The sequence below is a fragment of the Zalophus californianus genome, chromosome 11 (assembly GCF_009762305.2).
Source record: "Zalophus californianus isolate mZalCal1 chromosome 11, mZalCal1.pri.v2, whole genome shotgun sequence".
Classification (NCBI taxonomy): domain Eukaryota; kingdom Metazoa; phylum Chordata; class Mammalia; order Carnivora; family Otariidae; genus Zalophus; species Zalophus californianus.
The window spans coordinates 13,546,367-13,559,810 of NC_045605.1; the positions used below are offsets into that span (position 1 = coordinate 13,546,367).

Sequence of the window (13,444 nt, forward strand, 5' to 3'; positions counted from 1 at the left end):
GACCATTCTGTTATTCACGGTTGTGTCTAATGGCTTATCTCCCTTGTCCCAGAGTGCCAACAGGGCGCTAATTCAGACTCCGTCTGCGCAGAGTCCACGGTCTGTGCTGATTATAAGGAAGCCCGATGGGTAACTCACCACAATAAAAACATTGTGTCAAGCTTGCCAGTGTGAGCTGGTTATGAGATTTCATAACACATTTATAAACTTCATTTCCTTGGAACCTGACTGCTTTTCAACTTTCTCAAGTAAGACTGCTTTCTTTGTCCTCCCAGCAAGATTGAAATAAAATAAGCTCAGCAGTTGGTGGTGGCCTGGAAAGTGTGGCCCACGAGCTTGGGGACGGCTTTAGAGGGGACACAGCTAAGGTTTTAGTCATTGAAGAATTCACAGAAGGTAATCACCTTCTTAATCTAGCCAAGTGTCATGCCCCTGTGCTTCCAGGCTTACTTGGATTCAATTTTAGGAAGTTTTCTTGGCCAGGAAGGTTAAGCTTGTTATTTCCTCAAGAGGATGAATTACAAATGTGAGAGAGACCTAGTAAAAGATTTCAGCCATCAGAATATGCAAGAATGACTTCTTGAGCACAACACTCAAGAGAATGCAGTACCTCTGCTCTACCATTCACAAAGGGATGTACCTTCCTCCATGTCCAAGCTCACTGTTCAGTAGTAACATGGTAAGATATGCTCATTCTTTTGAAGGTGATGGGTCAAGTCTACCGATAAGGCTACAAATCCTCCCAGGTCCAGCTGTCCTCTGAGAACTTCACTTCCTCGCAGGTTTCAAGTTCAATTTCATCTATGAGTCAACACCTAGAATCACGAGAACGAACTGCAGACCGTAAACATGTCTACGAGGTAATGGGAAAGAAGAATCTCACGTGGCCCTGTGCACTGCTTAGTGCAAGGAGCTGAGAAGATGTAAGCTCAGGATGCTACTTAAAGCCTGGATGCTCATCACCATCACTGTAAGATTAGCAAGAAGGGTGCCTGCCCGATGAGCCTCAAGGAGCTCACATAGCTCATGTGGCTACTCACCGATGCTGATCAGGTACCAGGTGAGGGGGCCAGACCCGGGAACGGAAAGGTTGCTGTCCTAGCTGCCGTTGTAGGTCCGGTGGGATCTCAGCTGTAGGGTTGGTCATGGCCAGTGTATGTCTTTTGGACCTATTTGCCAAGTACCTGCAACAAGCAGGAGCACATTTCATAGTAAAAAAGACAGACAGGAATATTCCTCTGCAAGAAGCATTAGAAGTTAATCCAAAGCACTCAGAATGAAATAGTGCCAGAGCAAAAAGGGCTCCATGGCAAACAGACCCCTGGCTGGATGAAAGTGAAATATGGTCAGCTGGCCAACAAAAGCTGGCTTACCACTCGAGTGGCTGAATTTCGAACCTAAGAGTAGCCACTAAGAGAAGAGAGAAAACAGATGTAGCTCACAAAGAAGACTGATTTTCCTTCCTTCGTTCCATTCGATAGAAGGATTTATTTCCCACTTGTTATTCTTCTTGTCCCTCCAAATTTCCAAATTACAAGTCAGAGGAAATGAGCCCTAAGTATTATTCCTAGAGATGAGCCAAGAGAGACAGATATTCAGAAGGACTCCAAGTACGTCTCTAGATCCCAACGGCCCCCCCAGGTCTTGAGATTGTCCTCATTTACAAGTCACAGCAAAGAGATCCTTCCATTTGAGGATGAGTGATTTCCAAAACTACCCCTTCTCTCAAGCCCCATGATTGTAAGTCAATCATCAGAGAAGAAAAACGGATGTTGTCCCAAGGGAACCACATTCTCTAGAGGATGAAGAAACGAAACTGCATGAAATATTCAGAATTGTTTTTTTTTGGGGGGGGGGAAGGCAAGGCAAGAAAACAGAAGTTTCAAAGCTAAGGAGTTGACAAGCTGATGAGTTTCATTCTAAAGATCTATCGGATCCACTACTTAGTTAATACCAAAAATAAGCCACGGGTCCCCCTCCATCTAGCTGACGGCTTCCTCGGTCACTGCTGCTCTTCTCGGGCACACATAAAAGAAGCATTATCCCTCTCCATGACGTCAGGACTGATGGGCACTTTACCCTTTAAATGTTGGTCTAAAGAAGAAAGAAGGTGGAGCTGGAGGAAGGAAAGTCCAAGACAAAGAAGATAAAGTGCAATGCTACTGTATAATGAAGGGACAAAGGCAGTTAAGTTTCCTAATTTTTTTTTTCATGGCACCAGCAGGGGCCCACTTGCAACATCATATACCCTATTATCAGCCAACTATAGAGACAACACCATCGAGAGGGGGAAAAAAAAAAGGTTACGACGATTTTTCTTCTATTGGCTAAACTGTAGGAGGCCACCACCTTGTTCTCCACTCTTCTTTCCAAACGGGGCCAGCTTCTTTTTGAATAGCAGCCCTCATACAGAGCTACAGGGCATAAAGAAGAGAGTACTGGCCAGCCACCGTCAGGTTCTGAAAAAGTGCTCCTGCTTCGTTCTTAACTACTTTGCCTCTTTCAGCTAAAACCAGTTAACAGACTATAGAGCAATTAGTGGTACGTAAACTTGCCAAAGAGTGAGCCATGAGTGATTTAATACCCATTTGATAAAGACACCCAAAGTTTCCCCAAGAGCCCGTGAAAACCATTTTATTTCAACTTCCCTCAAGAGAAAAACATATAATTTTGAAGAACACCTGTATTTCTGGGAAAATACATGCTGGATTCTGGTCAAACCTCCCCCCCTCCCCGGAAAATAAGAAAGACGACTCCCACAAGGGGGCATGCATGGAGCTGCGGACCACGGCTAACGGGACTGAGGTAAAACGAACAGCACAGCATGCCTGATGGTCACTGCCGTTTTCTGTGAATTAGGCATCTCTCAACAAGGTTCTGCCAACAACAGATATTTGCATCTGTCCCTGGCCCGAATCCCATATTCTTTTTTTCATTATCTCTTTGTTGGTACAAGGGGATGGAAGAAGCATACAGCAACAGTACAAGAAGTATTCATTCTCCTGGAAAGGAACAGTCCATGCCAGAGGTCCATGGCCAGACTAGCTAGGATCACTGTCATCCCAAATCTCCAATTCCTTTTCAGTAAACAGTTCTTGGCAGGTAGGAGCAGGCTTTGCGCCTTGTGAATACTATCAGAGTTGCAATATGAAGGCAGGGGGGCAAATAAGGAAGGAGGGAGGAGAGAAAAAGTTCTTATGGTTATTGCTGTCACTTAGGGGACTTCCAATGGCGCTTACAGAAATGACATTTTCTGGGTAGTCTTCTGTTACTTCCATGTGGGGAGGAACATGCCATCTGGCTTGAGCAAAGAGACCACACAAATGTTGAAGCTGCACTGTGCCACCTCCTTGGGCAGAGGTGACCTTTCGTTGGTTGCAGGGGAGCCTGCCCAAGGACGTTCTGCAAGCACCGCCAGATGTCACATTACCTCTGCACAGCTTCCTGATCTGGCTCCCCATCCGAGCTCTCCTCGTCCACAGGGGTAACTGCCGGCACTGCCTGCAGGGAGACAGGAAGGAAAAGCTCAAGGTGGCGCTTCTTCCGGAATACGGCCTGTTCCAGAAACGGGGCTGGGGACAGGCCTTTCTGTTCATTTTATTTACAAAACTTTTCCAGGGCCCCCGGGTTATACGGAACTTTCATATGCCTTTCTAGCTTTCCATTTTTACCTCGCTCAAGTGATTTTAATTTGCATTTCTTCCTCTGATTCATCTTCGTTCACTCATCCAACAAAGAGCGGAATGCCTACCATCTTCCAGGATGATATAGGAATTAACACAGGTCCTGCCCTCATTTTACAGTCAGTGGAGGACAGAGCCAAGGAAGCAGACAATTACAGAACGGCATGACCTGGTCCTCTACTGGGGCCCTTGGGAATCGAGGAAAGCATCTTGGAGGATGGGACACTTCACCTGAAACCTGAAGGGTAAACAGGAGCTGGCCACGTATAGAGGAGAAGGCTCACAAGCCTCTGGGGTTTCTAGGCTGACAGAAAAGAGAAGGCCTGCAGGTGTCTGGGGACCTGAAAATACAGTAGAAGCTTGTTTACCTGGAACTTCTAGGAACTGGCCTGTTGTGTCATATTAATGTCATCACCAGCGTTTAGATGTCTCTTGTGCCAAAAAATCATCATGGTTTTTTAAAAGTGCATTTTGGTACATAACACATAATTGTGTAGTTGCAATTCAATGCTTTAAAATAGCTATTACCCACCAAAACACATATGTGAAACGAGAACCACCACAATGCATGCATTATCGTGACTCTCCTCATCTACATGAGGACTTTCGAATGCTGTGCATCCTTCATAGCTCCTCACAGCCTGGTGGCTCACATAATCACCATGCCTCAGGGACTAGAGCAAAAAAAGTCATACTTTGATTATTATGAAAGAGCTTTTTTAAAAATGGAAGATCATTATAAAACAGAACGAAAACTTTGGGAATAATCCCACTCTTTAAATGGGAGGCTGTCTGGGGCGCCTGAGTGGCTCAGTTGGTTGGGCGACTGCCTTCGGCTCAGGTCATGGTCCTGGAGTCCCGGGATCGAGTCCCGCATCGGGCTCCCTGCTCAGCGGGGAGCCCGCTTCTCCCTCTGACCCTCTTCCCTCTCATGTGCTCTCTCTCTCTCTCTCATTCTCACGCTCTCAAAATAAATAAATAAATCTTTAAAAATAAAAAAATAAATGCTAGGCTGTCTGGATCCCTTACTACAGTTCCACGAGACCGGAGTGAACAGGGTTAGGCAGGATGTGGTGACAGATGAGGCAGGAGAGGGACAGAGCGGCCAGTTACAGATGGCTTTGAATGCCACATTAAGTAGTATATTTTGAGGAAGAGCAGCGGTGAATCACAAGGATTTTCGGCACGGATAGGATGTTACAAGATTTATACTCTAGAAAGCTAGCCTGCTTGAGTTGCAGTGTAGAAAGGGCTGGTGGAGGGGATGAGGAGAAAAGCCTGGAGGTAAGGAGGCTAGTGAGGAGGCCCCTGTGTTAGTCTTGGCGAAGGATGACGGTGATGAAAGGAAGGAGCAGTGGGGGAGGACAGAAGGAAGGCGCTGGATAACTGACTTGATATGGGGATGAGGGGGAGGGAAGAGTTGAAAGAGAAATCCCACATTCCTAGCTTGTGTGACCAGGAGGACGACATGCCCATCACTGTCACCCAGGAGGAGAAACAGGTTACCTGCAGTCATTTGAGGATACGTCAAATTCAAATTTGAGGACATGTCAAGTACTAGTAGGATAACCAACTGAATCTACGCGGTAGGCGGTCCGTCTGTATGAAGTGGAGAACTCAGAGGAAAAGAGCGGTCTGGGCTGGAGAATCATTTGGTAACAGAAGTTATGGGAGCGGACAAGGATCAGCCAGAGAGCGTATGTAAAATGACATGGAAACAGGGCCTGAGATAAAACTGGGGTTTCACCAACTTCAAAAAACAAGCAGAAAGGGAACCTGAAAAGGAGAGGTGGGAAGAAAATGAGAATGTGGTGTCACAGAAGCCAAACGAAGACAGTATTTCAAAGAGAAAAAAATGGTCAGCAGTGACTGATACAGTTGGAAGGCCCAAAAGATCAAAAACATCCACTGGATTTATCAACAAAAGCTTGTTAGTGACCTTGGCGAAAACACTTACAGTGGACAGAGGAGGTCACTCCACCTCCCACAAAGCTGTTCCTGATCCTTCATAACCTGCTTCGATCTCTGGTCCTTCCCTGAACACCTCCGCCACCGCCTAGGCCACGGTCCACACTACGGCGCCTGCTTACTCACACATGGTCCTTTACTATTATTCCAACACTGCACATATGGTGATCCTGTCTTCCCAGTATGATAAGCTCAGTGAGGCCAAGAACTATGAATACGATCCTCTCCTTTTCCCAACAGGCCTGTTACTGAAAGCGGGGCCCATGGTGGACCCGCATCAGTCCACAAACTGTTCTGTTACCAAATCCATGATAAGGTTAGTACAGAAATAAAGAGTAAGCTTTTAGAAACTTTTATAGCAATTTAACGGGGTAATTTTGTCTGCTGAAAATTTAGCCTTGTATTTTGTATGTTTTAAAATTTTTATATCTCTAATAATTCACTTTTATTGTATTTTACAAAAGTATTAATCCCATGATGGACTGAAGGGGGAAAAAGGTCCTCCACCAGAGGTACGTTGAGAAGCGCTGCTCTAAAAACACCCAGGAAGGGCTGTGGGTATGATTAGCACCCAACTGTATGGTCCTGTGACAGTGAGGAAGGAACAAACGAATGAATGAATGAACTGGTTTACCTATGACAAGAAAATAACCGGAAATAAACAGAACCCAGCAGAGCAAAAGAATCTCTGAATGTGACCGTTATACATACATATAAAAAAAGATGGGATTGAGAGACACTGACTGACTACGTTAGAGCTTACGAAAGCCAAGTAATTGAGTGAGCGAGGTTGTACCAAAAATGCGAAGTGGTGTTCATCAAAGGAGAAAGGGTCGGTGAAGAGCAGTTCGTTCTACAGAAAACAGTTAGGCACCACTGCCCTCAGGCGGGGAGGAGTTACCGTGAGAGGGCCACGGGAACCTCCACCTCTGGGGTCAGGCCACGGGGACCCCACCTCTGGGGTCAGGCCACGGGAACCTCCACCTCTGGGGTCAGGCCACGGGAACCTCCACCTCTGGGGTCAGGCCACGGGGACCTCCACCTCTGGGGTCAGGCCACGGGGACCTCCACCTCTGGGGTCAGGCCACGGGAACCTCCACCTCTGGGGTCAGGCCACGGGGACCTCCACCTCTGGGGTCAGGCCACGGGGACCTCCACCTCTGGGGTCAGGCCATGGGGACCCCACCTCTGGGCTATGGGGCTGTGGTGGCACCTAGCAGCAGAGCCGGGAAGTAGGCCACTGAGGGACGATCCTCTTCAGGAGCGGACTTCAGAGTGGCAATTGTTTGGTTAAGTAAAGAAGTTAGCCAAAAATTAAGTCTGGAAAATTCTACGATCCTGAAGAAAATGGGAATACACTGCGCATCATAAGCTTAGAGGAAGAGGAAATTCAGACATTTAGGTGGGTGATCTGGGCTCCCAGCCCTAGGCCCACAGCTTCTTCATCAAAAGCCTCTGAGAAAGTAGGTTGAGTCCTGGGCCGCTACTCACTGGTGTCATGGTGACAAGTGGGGAGGGTCCCCGTGGGCGCTTCAGCAGCTGCTGGGCATGTAGCTGGATGTTGGCTCCTCCATCTGATGCCCTCCGGCCGAGGGGGCCCATTCCATTCAGCAGCTGTAGGGTGGGCGGCTGTAAGAGGGACTGCTCCTGTCGTAAGTACAGTGGGCAGGACGGGGTGGTGAGGTGGGGAAGGAGCAGGGAGAAAAGAGCAGTCCTCTAAACTACGGAAACTAAAGGATCCTTTAAGTATGTCGAGACTGATCTTCCCTCTCACCCAAGCTGCTGTGCAAGAGACATCATCCTTCTCTATAAGGATATACCCTTAAATCCTGGGCAAGGTCCCTCAAAGTCTCTCAAAGGAAGCTCAAATGTGTTTCTCTGGGGGCAAGCCCTCTCCCACATCCAGGTACCTTGTACTCAAGCTGCCCAGTCGGTTGCAAATTTTGCATGGGCAACAGGTTGTGCATGAAGTTCATGTTAGGGGCCACCTGCAGGAATGGAGCCTGTGGGTTGACTCCAGGAAAGCCAGGCAGGAGCTTCTGCAGATCTTCCAGAACTTCCGTGCTGATAGGAAACAGGATGACAGAGAAGTGTGGTTAATAGTCTCACTCCAAAGTGCTCATATCCCCAAACTGATGAAACTGCTAAGTTCGGCACAAGTTTTGTTGTTGTTGTTGTTGTTTTACTTTTTTACTTTCCTCCTGAATTTGTACTTCTAAGACCCCAAAGCAAGTAGAAGTCTAGCGTACAGAATGTGGCTCTCTGCCATTTTACCATTTGGGACTGGGGATTGCTATTCTTCGTTGACCACTCATGTAAAACCAACAGCTCTGAGCCAAGAGGAAATCCTGGCACCACTCCAGTTCAGGTTTTCAAAGCCTGGAGGTGAAGAGCAAACTTCTAGAGGACACAGACCATCCACTAAAACAATGGCTGCCCGAAGTAGCAACTGATTCACCAGGGAAAGAATGCAATTATTCCTGTCGGTGCTGATGGGACAGATAAGTGGTGGATGTGCAGGGCTGTTGCGCCCTAACAGTAAGGTTTACAGCACACATTAAAATAAGAGATCTTTCCACGAACAGAGTTGACACAGGACTCCACCCCTTTGCAGCTGACATGGTCTTTGAAGCCAGAATGTTCCCCTACTGCCTGTTTGATCGTAGGCCGAGAATGAGAAACGTAAAGCAAACAATCAGCAGGCCTCGGGAGGCTTTTTTGGAAATCACTCAGAGAAAAAAGGTATTTATAAGAACACCAGTTTTGCCGCTAATTGAACTCTCAAGAGAACTCTTGCCATAACCTTCTCTTCCCAGCACAGTAGAGGAAATATCCAGAGAAGAGGTAAGGCTATTTTTAATGTTGAAAGTCTTCAAATGTAGAACAAAAACAGACTGCCAGCCTTCGGTACATTTCCCCATGAGGGCATCAGAGAGCATACTGAAGGCCTGTTTTGGGAAAACGCTGTGGGAAACGGGTACTTACTTGGTATGTTTTTGGATTCTTGCTCGCTTAATTTAATTTTTAACTTACATAAATTACACCGTATCGTTTGTCCTCCCTTCCTAGATGAATGTTGCATTAGAACATGTAGTAAACAATATCTCTGAAAGCTGTCAAACTTGGATGAATTTTAAGGGGTACTTTTATGTGACTTAGATCAGAAGAACTCAATTTTTGTGAGCCAAGATACTATCACGCTCTTCACCAAAGTATTGTGATTAATGGGCACCACGGTGGCTATCGGCCCACCATCCACCAGGGACAGCTCTGTAATACTTTGGTCACATCAAGTCTGATCTACCCGGGACCCTGAACTGGGATAAAAAAAAAAAAAAAACAAAAACATATCTTGGCCACCGGATTCGATCTCATCTAGGAGGTACAATGAAGTAGGAAAAATGAGCCATGGTAGGAACTCAAAGTCAGGTGGGAATTCTCTGCCATGGAATTAATCAGGGCTGTTGGCCAGATACTCACCGTGGGTCAGCCACACCCACTGTGTGCCTCCGCATGGACAAATAGCGGACCAATGCTTCAGGGGAGGGCTCTTCACCCTCATCACTGTCCAAGTTCACTGTCCCATCCGGCTGAGGTAAAGGAAATACAATCAAATTAGAAATAAAGATGAGTTCGAAATGAGAAGCCAAGAAAGGAAGCGAAGATGCAGGGAAGAAAGTGGTTTTGGCTGACAGCTATCCGAGGTCACTACTTGCCTCCACAATCTGGTTCTCTGGATTGATCAGCTGCACCTGGGGAACGCTGATGTTCATAGTGGTACCAGCCTGCTCCGTCTAGAAAGGAGCACATACGTATACATTCTTACCCTACATGCTAGATGGAAATAATGATGGTCTTTCAAAGGATTCTTGGTTGCTAAAGTCTATGTTTCTACCTCTGAGCCTTTGGTTCCTCTGCCCTTAGAAGCTACGACAAGGAAGAATTCTTTAGGGAAAACAGTCTCTATCAATGATTGGCTGTTTCTTAAAAAAAAAAAAAAAATGCAACTCTTGTTGCCCATCCCGAGTACTGGGATATCCTTCCATCCTCCCTGTCAAAGAAAAAGGTTCTGACCTCTGCTTGACCTCTGACAAAGGAAGAGATGATGGATAGGAGGGGACAGAGGTAAGGAAGACCAGGAAACTCTCCTAGAGTGAGTTGGTGAGCACTGGCTAACCATCCCCTCCTCCCCTGTGCTACTTGTCCTGATTCAGGTCGCTGGAGTTATTGCCCACCTGGACACTTACTGGTGCTTGAAAGGCCACGGCTCGGGGCATGCTAGGAGGCGCTCCGACACGCAGGGTTTTGTGTCTCTTATGTCGATCACACAGCAGGCTGTAGATTGCACTATAGTGATCATAGGCATCTGATCTTAATGACTACCAAGGGAGAAGGGGAAAGAGTAAAAAACCCTGGTGAAACGGCATGTCAGTAACAAAACCCTCTCAATAGTACATTAGAAGACCAAAGCACCTTCTTGTCAAGGCTCAGAGAGGGGCGGAGGAAGAAGAATAGAGAGAAAAGGGAAAGTTCTCAGGAAGGAGAAAAGAGTGGAAAAGGCAGGACAGAGGGAACACGGCTACCCCCTCGCTTTGTCCTCTACGCCTTTAGGGATACCTGTAGCGTCCGCTCTTTGTCCAGTCCCATGTCCTCCATGGCCAAGAGGACGTCCTCATTCAGGGGGTCTATCTGTCTTTCTTCCTTCAGCTGCTGGCATTCAGCTATTAACTGTGACATTAAAAAGAGGCAAGCTATCAAAGCCGCAGTTAACCATGTCGTGATGGCAGATGGTCTATAAGGAACTAGCTGTTCCGCGCCCCTAGCTTGGGATATTTTTGGCCTCAGACAAAGCCAAAGCAAGAAAGTTCTAGGTACTCAGCTATAGGCAGACAAGATCCCTGTTTTGCTGAGGTCCTTTGGAATGGCCAAAATGGTTTAAATAAAGCTGTGCTGCAGAAGCCACTGAACTGAACAAAGACAAGAGGAAGGAGCTATCCCCGTGGTCGGTTAGTGGCAGGAATGTGGGCAATATGGTTTTAAAAGCCAAGGAGGGACTATGATTTTGGGGCAAGTGGTAGGCAACTGGTATCACTACTCTCCAACAACTCAAATGGCTTTGAAATTCCCTCCTGCTTGCTTCCCTCGCTGCTTCAGTAACATATCACAGTTTGCTCCCAGCACCCGCCCTTTGCAAGTCCTAATTACAATCTCATGCAAAAGAGAGAGCTCTGAGCAGAGTTCCCAGAGGCGAGCAGAACTCAGCTCACCCGGTCAAAGTTGGGATCCGTGTCCCCCAGCTTCATCCACTTGTGCTTGCAGATCTGCTCCATTGAGAGGCGCTTGTTTGGGTCTAACACCAGCATGTGGCGGATCAGGTGCTCACACTCTGCAACAGACACAAAGGGGCCGCCTTCAGGCTCAGCAAGGGGGGCACTGGTGCGGCTGAGGAGCTCGAGGCAAGGCAAGCAGATGGACTCTTCAGCTCCTTGCTGCTCATTTCTCTTGCTTGCTCCTTACCTGTCACTGCTTACTCCACAAGGGAACGGGCAAAGGCAGGAAGAGGTGGAGAAAAGTTGGGTTAATACCTTCATTAGAAGTCTAACCAGACAGTTTAGAGATAATCCCTGGGTCTCATTTATTTATATTACGTACGGCCCCATTTAACGCAATTAATAAAGAACTGAATGTCCTCTGGGGGCACCTGGGTGGCGCAGTCAGTTAAGCATCCGACTCTTGGTTTCGACTCAGGTCCTGATCTCAGGCTGGTGGGATGGAGGCCCACATCAGGCTCCAGGCTCAGCACGGACTCTGCTTGAGATTCTCTCCCTCTCCCTGCCCCTCCCACATGTGCGTGCTCTCTCTCTAAAATGAATAAATCTTAAAAAGAAAAAAAAAGAACTGAATGTCCTCTAAAGAGATTCAATATCTTACAAGGTCCTCAAAACATTCAGTTCTACCTTCCTATATGTATTACTACGTGCCTACTAATGCTTCTGGCTTGTTGGTGTCCAGAGCTCTCTTCAAACCTCAGAATTTAAATTTCCAGTGGTCCAAGGTGTGGGGGAGAGAGGCTCTGGATGCTCCTTCCTATCCACTGGGACTCCGCTGCCAGACTTGTCATTTTCTCAATGTGTATTTAAACATTCACAGGTGCATACAACTGGGCTCTGAGCTACAGAGATTCAGATCAGTATTTTTCTTTGCCAGTTCATACTAGATACTATGTTACAGAACGTACAATGGGTTCATGATCAAGAACCCTATTTTCCGATTTCGAAAGCACTCTCTAAGTTTTCTCAGGTGTAAACTGGGGGTAGAGGATGATGAGGGAGGAGTCCTTGTGTTTGGAGGTGGCAGCGATGACAAGAGCGGGCAGCACTAACGGACACTCTCTGGAGCACTTAACAACTACTTTTCTCTCTTCTACACCTCACAGCAATCCTAGCAGGAAGGTCCCATCCTCACTGCCATTTTAGAGATGGTAAAAAAGAGGCACAGAGAAGTCAAGAAATGTGTCCAAGATCTCATGGAAGTCAGGTCTCAAACCCGACAGTCTGACACTTCGGCTGCTGCCCTTAACCACGCGCTAGGCTGCCTCTGGACTGCGCAGAGCGGTGGGCAGGATCCGAACTCCTAGCCAGTAATTTACCCTCTTCAGCCAAGCCACCAGCACCCCTTGCCTAGACTACTGCAAAAGTCTCCTGGCTGGTCTTTCCGCGTCCACCCTTGCTCCTTTACAATTTGTTTTCCATAGAGAAGCAAAGGGCATATTTCTAAAACATAAATCTGAGTTAGCACCACCTTGCCTACAACTCTCCAGTCTCTTCCCACAACCTAGAGAATGAAGTCCGACATCCCCAGCCCCCAGGCCCACATCTCTGCCCCTGGCCTCGCCTCCTGCCACACTCCCTCTGGCTCACGGAGCCCCAGCAGCACCAGCATCCTCTCTGGACTGTGCACGTGTCTAGCACATTCCCACCAGCGGCCTTTCCACCCGCTGCTTCCTCAGACCTCCCATGGCTGACTCCCTGTCACTCAGGAGAGGACTTAAATGCCACTTCCTCAGAAAGCTCTTCCCTGGCCACCTCATCGATCTCGAGTGGGCCTCCGGTCACCCTCTATGCCACCACACGAATTTTCTCCACACAAACGACTTCTTTGGAAGCTATCTGGTTTACTTCTGTATTGTCCAGCTCCCTCACCACAGTGTAAGGCCCGTGTCTTTCCTACCGATGTTTCTGGTACCAAACCGTCAATACCAGACATGCTGATTATACCTAACTGGCACTCAATCAGTAGCTACTGAGTATATGAATCAATACTTATTGAAACTCTAGTCAAACGAGATTGTGTTCGTGAAAATGCTTTTTAAAACTGTAAAATTCTGGGGAGCAGGGTGAGGGGGTGGTTGAGTTGGGGAAGGGGACTAAAAGGCACACATTTCCAGTTATAAAAGAAGTAAGAAGTGAAGAAGCAATGTGCAGCGCTGGGAATACAGGTGAGGACAGCATAACCTCACACGGCCACAGAGGGCAGCGAGGTTCTTGCGGTGATCGCGCCAGAACGCATGTAAATGCTGAATCACCATGTTGTACACCTGCGATTACTCCAGTGATGTGTGTCAGTTATGTTTCAATTAAAAAAAAGATATTTTAAAAGAACTATAGAATTCTCTGTAAGATATAGGTTTTAAAACGGTTTCCATTTCATGACATTGGTCCACAAAATAAGACTGGCCAGTGATGACAGTAGTAACCAACCAGCGCTAATTTCAAAAGACTTTTTATCCAAGG

At 47.2% G+C, this 13,444-nt stretch overlaps 1 protein-coding gene across 10 annotated transcripts in view; it reads right to left on the bottom strand.

The window, feature by feature from the left end:
- SIK3 (SIK family kinase 3) overlaps nucleotides 1-13,444 on the bottom strand; it is a 237,990-nt gene that overhangs the window by 20,411 nt on the left and 204,135 nt on the right. For 4 of the 10 annotated variants that reach the window (XM_027578749.1, XM_027578747.1, XM_027578753.1 and 1 more), the window contains 9 exons: nucleotides 10,919-11,037; nucleotides 10,269-10,379; nucleotides 9,887-10,030; nucleotides 9,368-9,445; nucleotides 9,132-9,241; nucleotides 7,562-7,715; nucleotides 7,143-7,298; nucleotides 3,431-3,501; nucleotides 1,041-1,184 (listed from right to left, as the gene is read on the bottom strand). In XM_027578749.1, coding sequence (XP_027434550.1) covers nucleotides 1,041-1,184; nucleotides 3,431-3,501; nucleotides 7,143-7,298; nucleotides 7,562-7,715; nucleotides 9,132-9,241; nucleotides 9,368-9,445; nucleotides 9,887-10,030; nucleotides 10,269-10,379; nucleotides 10,919-11,037 — 1,087 coding nt within the window. The remainder of the gene's footprint in view (nucleotides 1-1,040; nucleotides 1,185-3,430; nucleotides 3,502-7,142; nucleotides 7,299-7,561; nucleotides 7,716-9,131; nucleotides 9,242-9,367; nucleotides 9,446-9,886; nucleotides 10,031-10,268; nucleotides 10,380-10,918; nucleotides 11,038-13,444) is intronic. The other 6 variants (XM_027578752.1, XM_027578748.1, XM_027578750.1 and 3 more) reach the window with 4 other exon arrangements.